This window comes from Callithrix jacchus, chromosome 15, assembly GCF_049354715.1.
Source record: "Callithrix jacchus isolate 240 chromosome 15, calJac240_pri, whole genome shotgun sequence".
NCBI classification, from domain to species: domain Eukaryota; kingdom Metazoa; phylum Chordata; class Mammalia; order Primates; family Cebidae; genus Callithrix; species Callithrix jacchus.
In genome coordinates this window covers 71,903,490-71,911,394 of record NC_133516.1, presented here as the reverse complement: position 1 = coordinate 71,911,394, position 7,905 = coordinate 71,903,490, and the positions used below count along the sequence as shown (strand labels likewise).

At 51.7% G+C, this 7,905-nt stretch overlaps 1 protein-coding gene and 1 long non-coding RNA gene across 16 annotated transcripts in view; one reads left to right on the top strand and one right to left on the bottom strand.

Annotated features, from left to right (window-relative positions):
- FGD5 (FYVE, RhoGEF and PH domain containing 5) overlaps positions 1–7,905 on the bottom strand; it is a 123,298-nt gene that overhangs the window by 11,259 nt on the left and 104,134 nt on the right. For all 3 annotated transcript variants that reach the window (XM_002758656.7, XM_008982198.5, XM_035273760.3), the window contains 5 exons: positions 5,571–5,654; positions 4,100–4,179; positions 1,364–1,463; positions 835–972; positions 212–341 (listed from right to left, as the gene is read on the bottom strand). In XM_002758656.7, the coding sequence (XP_002758702.3) occupies positions 212–341; positions 835–972; positions 1,364–1,463; positions 4,100–4,179; positions 5,571–5,654 (532 nt within the window). The remainder of the gene's footprint in view (positions 1–211; positions 342–834; positions 973–1,363; positions 1,464–4,099; positions 4,180–5,570; positions 5,655–7,905) is intronic.
- Positions 1–7,905, top strand: part of LOC108588484 (uncharacterized) — a 41,367-nt gene that overhangs the window by 23,328 nt on the left and 10,134 nt on the right. For 10 of the 13 annotated variants that reach the window (XR_004734134.3, XR_004734133.3, XR_004734131.3 and 7 more), the window contains exons 2-4: positions 92–5,778; positions 5,946–6,154; positions 7,154–7,325. This is a non-coding gene — a long non-coding RNA (uncharacterized LOC108588484). The remainder of the gene's footprint in view (positions 1–91; positions 5,779–5,945; positions 6,155–7,153; positions 7,326–7,905) is intronic. The other 3 variants (XR_013527527.1, XR_013527528.1, XR_004734137.3) reach the window with 3 other exon arrangements.

Genomic DNA, 7,905 nt, shown 5'->3' with positions numbered 1-7,905 from the left:
TGGGGACACCGCTCAATTTTCCATGGAATCCACATCTTGGGAAATGGTGCCATGGTGTGAGCTGAAACCTCTGTTTCCTCCCTCCATGGAGTGAGTAACTCCCTCCCAGGGAAAGCGGTTTTAGGCATGAACCATGATCACGGAGAAGCCACTGGAGCCTGGGGAGAAGCCATCAGGCCACTTGGAAGAAGGCAAGTGGTCCCCAAGTTACCTCTCATCAGGCCTGGGACAGCCCTGCCTCGCTTCTTCAGCTCCCCGAAGCAGCCGTCGCAGACCTTGGCCATCCTGTCCTTCAGGTACTTCAGCGGGTACTTGTTCCGTGAACAGTTCCGGCACACAATCTGCAGGCCCAGGTGGGAAGATTCTCACTCCTCTCAGTGCGTGCAAAGCAGACCCACACCCCTCCCCTCTGCTAATCTGCCTACAAGTGCCACTAGGGAGCCCCAGGTTCTGATTGTGGAGCTGTGCATGTCCCCTACCTTTCCAGCAAGGTTGTGTCATGTTTCTGGGCCAGTGCCTATCTGCTTTTCTGATAAGCCTGTGCCCTTAACCACTACATGATACTTTTTTCTCCAAGCACAATAGCCACATATGCTGCGGTTTTCTGTTGAAAATGTGGTGGTGTGTAAGGGGCCTGAGACTTGGAGCTCTGGTTTGATGATCTGTAAAATGGGAATTAGCAATCTGTACCTCTCGGGTTGGTGTGAACATGCCTCACTCTGGGGCCTGCAGTAGCTGCTGGACATCCCTGAACCCCTGGCTGGACAGGGACATGCCCTTACCCCACCCCACCCCACCCCCACGCACACACTCACCCCCGATGGAGCGACTCACCTTGCCACAGGCATGACAGTGATGACGCCGCAGTGTGAGGGAGAAGTCGCAACCACAGTTCATGCACATCATGACGTGTGTGACAGGCACCAGGGTGGGAGGCCTCTCCCCAAGGCTAACCCCCAGCCTCTCTCGTATCTGCAACAACAGAATTGGCTGAGTAAGGTGGAATGTGGCCAGGGGACCAGCTGGATGCATGGCCCAGTGAGCCCTGCCCTGCTTCTCTGTGCAGGGTGTGTGCATGTGTGGGTGAATGGGTCCGATGCTAAAGGCCTCTCCTGCACCCTCCAGGACACTCACCCTTGGGTAGGAAACAGTCAGACTGAGAACAGAGCTGGGGGTACTGTACTCCTTGGTTGCATGGAGGCTGCCCCTGACTGGGGTGGGAGCATGGCAGGGGTTTGGGGGAGCCAGTGCCCAAGGACAGGAGCCACACGTTCATGTGGGTGTGAGTGGTGACAGCAGTGTCCACCCAGGGAACCCCAGGTCTCTGAGGCTGGTGGCCTGTGGACTCTGCCCACCTACTCACCTCCACGCTGTGGTGGAATGCAGCCAGAGCTTGGGCCTTGTAGTCCTCAGGAAGAGCTCTGCTCAGACAGCCATACCACTCGTCCCTCTCCGCACAGGAGCTGCAGGCATGGGCTGGAGTAAGCAAAGGCAGGAGGGGCTCTGCCTCCCACCCTCCATCTCAGCATGGATGAGGTCCTCACTCAGCTGCTCCATTCTCCTCCCTTGAGCCTGGGCCTCTCACACTGCCCAGAACCACCACCAAAGAACAGATCACCTGCCAGATATGGTTTACTAGCAGACCACCAGTCCATTAGCTGTCCTTGGGCCTGTATCTTCTTACACTGGAATAACAGTATTCCCCTAACTCGCTGGGCTGCTGTGGGGATAAAGGGAGATGTGGGACATGGAACCACACTGTCAAATAGCAAAGCATCATGCAAAAGCAAGAGACATTAGGAAGGCCCAGAGGATCCCACACTTTAGGAGCAATCGGCTGGCAGGGGACAGAGGGCTGGGTACCTGTGGAGGACAAGAGGTAAGTGGGAGTTGGCAAAGGTGAACATCTCTGTCTCCCACCTTCCTCATTCCCCCACATAGTTTCCCAGACAGTCATCCAGCAGGCATTTTCCAAGTCCCTGCTCTGCACCAGTGAGGGCTTCCTGAGTGGCATGAGCTATGCCTGGGCTGTGTGCCCAGTAGCTGAGTGGGGTTCTCATAGTGTCCACTAGGTGCCGCGCCTACACCACAGGTAAGTGTGCAGCCTGCCTTGGAAAGCAGGCGGAAGAGCTGCCAGCCTTGGCAGGAGCAGGGCTGCGGTGCAGAGGCTGAATCAGCATTGTGGGCAGCAAGATGCCATGTCCCTAAAAGACGATGAATGAGTCGTACTGTCCCCTGGGAGCTTCAGTGTGGAGGGTCTGAACTAGCAGGAAGGTGACTTGAGCAGCCCCACCTGAAGGCCCACATGTGGATCGTCACCACCTTCCTGTCATGGTTGGACCAACGGAAACTATACCCTGGGCTGCCTCCTGCCCTCAATTTTATCACAAGGAGAGGTGAGGCCACAGTCCCCACCCAGGCATTACCACGCCCAGAAAGCCTTCCCTCCTCCAGATGGGGCAGTCCCCTCCTTTGGGTTTCCAAGCCCTCTTCCTTTCCCTTATGCCATAGACTGTAATAGATAAAGAGTTGTGGACCACACAGTCCTGGGTTCAAACTCCAGTTCCACATCTGGCTGTGTGACCCTTTGGCAGGCCTCAACTCCCTATGCATGGAAGGAGCTTTAAACCTCAACTAAAGGGTGGTGATGAGGATCATGGGCAGTACCTGGGGCCAGTTTACAACTCTCCTGCCTGTAATGCAGGCTCCTGGAAAGCACAAGGGCTAAATTGTGTTCTCAGCCCTGGACCTGGCACTGAGGTGTGGCTAATAAATGCTTAACACTTTTTTTTTAAGAGATAGGTCTTATTATGCTGCCCAAGCTGGTCCCAAACTCCTAGCCTCAAGTAATCCTCCAGCATCAGCCTCCCAGAGTGATAGAATTACAGGTATAAGCCACCATGCCCCACCTAATAAATGCTTTTAATGAGAAAATGCATCTATGAGAGTTCATGTGCATGAGTGGATTTATATCCCATTTCACACTCAGAACCACCGCAATTCAGGATTAACGCCCACATGATGGGCACCACTGCCATTCCAGGCTCACATGCTTGGTATGGGGAGATATCCAAGCCCCGGAAGCCTTGCTGACCCCTGCCATGCCCGTCCCTGGCTGAAGAGCTGCCCTTGGCTGGAGCCACACCTTTCTGGTTTCCAAGCCCCAGAGAGCTCGAGCTTACCTTGCCCTGAGAGAAGGAAAGGGGGATGCTTAAGGTCATGGTCTGAAGCCGGAGATCAGGATCCCAGGCAACCCGAGGGCCTGGAGAAAATGCAGACCTTTCTGATAGAAAGGCTATGTCCCCTGCTGTAGTTGGAATGTTTGTGTTCCCCCATATTCAAATGCTGAAATCCTCTTCCCAAAGATGATGGTGTTGGGAGGCAGGGCCTTTGAGAGGTGATGTGGTCATGAGTGTGGAACCCTCATGAATGAGATTAGTGCTCTTATATAAGAAGCCCCAGAGAGACCCCTGCCCCTCCCACCATATGAGGTGGTACCATCTATGTGAGAAGGCACTGTCTATGAACCAGGAAGCAGAATCCTGCTAGACACTTGAATCCACCAGTGGCTTGACCTTGGGCTTCCTGACCTCCAAACTTGAGAAATTTCTGTTGTTTATAAGCTACCCAGTTTATGGTATTTTTGTTATAGTGGCCTGAATGGACTAAGACAACCCCCAGACAGGACAAGATACGTGATGAAAGCTCACTTACTATTTTTTTCTCTCCCCTAGATAGGAAAGCAAAAAGGCCACTTTATGAACAAAAGCACACAATACATTTTTTTACTTGCCTTAACTTTTCGTATTGCTGTAAAGACCTGATCATCCAAAAAGAGCTCCACAAACAAAAGACATTTTGCCTTATTTAAGCAATGGACTCTAGAAACCCCTGGAGTTACATATAAAATTTTGTGAGTATGTACATTTTTCTGTGGGAGAGAAGTTCTTATCAATTTCCCCAAAATGGTTAAAAGACACTGAAAAGAAAAAAAGTCCTTTGATCGAGAAGGATACCAACAGCACATCCTCATCTGCTGTTCTGAACGTTCCCATGCTCATATCTGCCTTGTGTGCCATCCTCCCTCCCCTGCCCGTACCTTGCAGACAGCATCAGGCAGGACTCAGAAGTCTCGATCTTTAGAGCATAGGGCACTTTCTCCATCACAGGGCGGCTGACCTGGAAAACCAACAGCAGCCTCCTTCAGGGAGGGGCAAGTGCAGACTGGCTTCTGACAGCAGATGACAGTGGGACCATGCCCACCTACTGCCATTCTCTAGCCTCCAGGCATACATTTCTGTGATGGCAGGTGCTGTCCCAGGGGCCTGTCAGCTTCATCATCCTTGGCCACTCACCCACCGCTGGGACGGCCATGGAGCATCACAGTCAAGGCCCAGCCTGGGCAACCCCAGGTATAGTGTCATGTTGGACAAGTACCTGCCCAGTGACCATGTCTCCCATGGCTTTTTCTAACAGTCTCCTTGGTGGAGCTTTTGGTTCCAAAAGGGAAGGAACCTCCATGCTGAGAAAGGGCTTCCTCCTTCCCCTTCCCCATAGCAAAGCACCTACAGGATCAAGAGAGATGGCACAATGCCTCTTATAGCTCTCCTGGCCATCCTTGCTTCTGCCCTTGACAATGACAACTACCTGCGGCTCCACTGTCCCACCTCAGTGTTTCCCTCTCTGACCTTAAGCCCGCTGCTGCACTGGAATTAACTTCCTAAAACCTCCTGCTCCTCAAAGTCCCCAATACCTCCCAAGCGTTTCCATCTTTGGGACCAAGTTACACAGAGCTAAGCCCCACACATACACCCATGTTCACAGCAGCATTACAACAGCCAAAAGGTGAAAACCACCCAGTGTCCACTGACATGGGAACAGATAAACACCATGTGGCCTGTCCACACAACAGAAGGAAACTATGACTCATGCTACAGACAACAGGGATCAATCTTGAGGACACTGTGCTAAGTGAAACAAGTCTAGGATCAATACTGTGTGACTCCATTCATTCAAGGTACCAAATAGTCAAATTCATGGAGACAGAATGGAACGGCAGGTGCCAGGGGCTGGGAAGTAGAGGGGAATAGGGAGTCAGTGTTGAATGTGGGCAGTTTCAGTCTGGAAAGGAGAGGAAAGAGTTCTGACATGGATGGTGGTGCTGGATGCACAGCAGTGTAAATATGCTTAGTGCCACTTTAAAAATGGTTACTTTTAAAATGGTATGTGTATATTACCACAATTTAAAAATTAATAAACACGTACTTGTTCCCCCAACCCAGGCCCTTCCTTATGCAATATCCTCATAGGATGCTCTTCCCTCCCTCCCTTCCTGATCCAACCAAATATTAACCACTCTTAAGGGTTCAGTCCCTTCCTCCTGGAAGCCCTCCATCCCCCCCTCCCGTCTCCCTGGGCAACTTGCAGCACAAACCTGCTGTAGCCCAACTCTGTCCATAGGCCTCCCTCTTCCAGCTGGTCTGGATGCTCCTCAGAGCAGGATGCTGTCCCCTTCTCTCCTGGGGTCTCCCTGTCCCCCAACCCCAGGGTGCCTAGCACCAGACATTTACCTTCATGCTGGCCACAGCCAATGTGTTCTTCAGTTGGTACTTCCCATCCTTCTGGGGATAGGTGTACAGGAGCACATCGTTCATCTAGAGAGAGAGAGAGACACTGTTAGAGGCCCTGGCCCCAGAAGGCTGTGCCAGGCTTCTGTCCTCAAAAGATCCCTGAGCTCCAGTGTGCACAGGCATCTTGCATTCCTCAGTTACCTAACAGGTGAGCAAAAACTGGCGAAAATGTGAGCCCCTTCCCTGCCATTCCACTCCTAGTTTGATGCTTGAGAGGAATGCATGCACATACTCTCAAGTCATGTGTGAGAATGTTCAAAGTGGCTTTATTTGTAACAGCCAAAAAGTAGGGACAATTCCAATATCTATCTGCAGGTGAATGGATAAACAAACTGGTCTGTCCCTACCACAGAATGCCTTCTAGCAACAGGAAGGAGCACCCTGCCAATGCACACCACCACATGGATACATCTCAAAATCATGCTGAATGAAGAAGCCAGGCACAAGAGAGTATACGCTGTTTGATGACATTTCTATGACATTCCAGAACAGGCAGAGCTAATCTAAATAGGGACAGAAGTCAGGTCAGTGAGTGACGGGGGCCCTCGGGGTTGGGAGAAATCAACTGTAAACGGGCACAGAGGAACTTTCTGGTGCCTGGAAATGTTCCATATTTTGACCCAGGTGGTGGTTATACTGTGATATATACTTGTCAGTACCAACTAACACATATGCTTAAGACTGATACATTTTACTCTATAGAAATTAAAGCTCCATAAAGTAGAAGAGGTGAAAGCTAAGGAAAGGTGGGGAAGACACCTTGAGGAGAAGGAAGTGGTGGGCCCTGCTTGCTGCTATACTTCCAGTCCCCTGCACAGAGTAGGTGCTCAGTTAATATTGAATGAACAACTAAAGCTCCCCCCACATCAGGGCAGACAGATGTAATGAAAGTCACTTTATCTCCTTAGGAGAGAGTATTTCTGGTTAGCTAAATGGTTTCAGGTGTGAGAAGATGACATCACGCTCAGGGCTGTAAATCCTAACCATGTTATGGTCCAGTGTTGAGACTGTGACCAAGCCCTTTCCTTGGCTGAGTCTCAGCTTCCTCTTGGAAATGGGAGAAACCACCACCATTACCTTATCATGGACACAGAGAGAATGCCCTCTCCATAGGTGGCCAATATGAACCTGGGGTGAGCCCTGTTCACATGGGGCCAAATGAACCAGAATAAGCCCACTAAACATGGTGCCAACATGAACCAGGGAGAGCCCTCTCCGCATGGCGCCGACATGAACCAGGGAGAGCCCTCTCCGCATGGCGCCGACATGAACCAGGGAGAGCCCTGGACACGGTGCCGACACGAACCAGGGAGAGCCATCTCCACATGGTGCCGACATGAACCAGAGTGAGCCCTGGCCATATGGCCCCGACGTGAACCAGGATAAGTCCTGGACACATGGCACCAGTGTGAACCAAGGAGAGCCCCACAGGCATGGAGGAAAACAGGAAGTAGGGATGTGTGAGGATGGAACAAGGCAACACATGTCAAAAGTCAGACTGAATACTTCTTTTCCCTTGATAGACAGAGCCTGCTGAGGGGACAGAATGGATGAGGCTTCCCACAGTCAGCTCTTCTCAAGACTTCACAGTTCCAGCCATGGCAGTGCAGGAGACCTGGCCCAATACTGATCCCCTATGGGACCTCAGGAACACCTCCCTCTCTCTGGGCCTTGATGTCTCCCAACAGAGTTGAAGTAAGTGGGGGGTGGTGCGCTTTCCTGTAAGGGCCAGGTATTGAATGTTTCAGGCCTCTGTCTCCACCCCTCAACTTCGCTGCTATGCAAAGCAACCACAGACAACCCATAATGGAATAGGTGTGGCTGTGTTCCAACAGAACTTTATCAACAAAACTTGGCATCCTAGTGGTATTGGCCTGCAGCTCTAGTTTGTGAAGCCCTGTTCTTGCTCTGCCTTCTAAGTGACAGGCGCTACATTGCATTGACACTGATTCTGCACCCGGTGCTGGGCCAAGCCCCTAACATGAGCGTTCTCACTTCACTCCCACAATCCTAATGTGCAGGCACCATAATCATCATTCCCATTTCCCAGAGGGAGAAACTGAGGCCCAGAGAGGCCAGAAGTCATGCCTGAGGTCACAGCTAGCAGGCAGTGAAGCCAGGGGGATAGCTTGACGAGTGCTCCTCCAGTGTGCTCAGGAGAGTATGTCAGGGCTGCTCTCACAGTGAACCTGCACACCGCCTTGCCCATGAACCCTCCCAGCCCCAGCCTCTCTGTGATGGTCCCTCAATCTCCTGACACCATGGCAACTGCCAT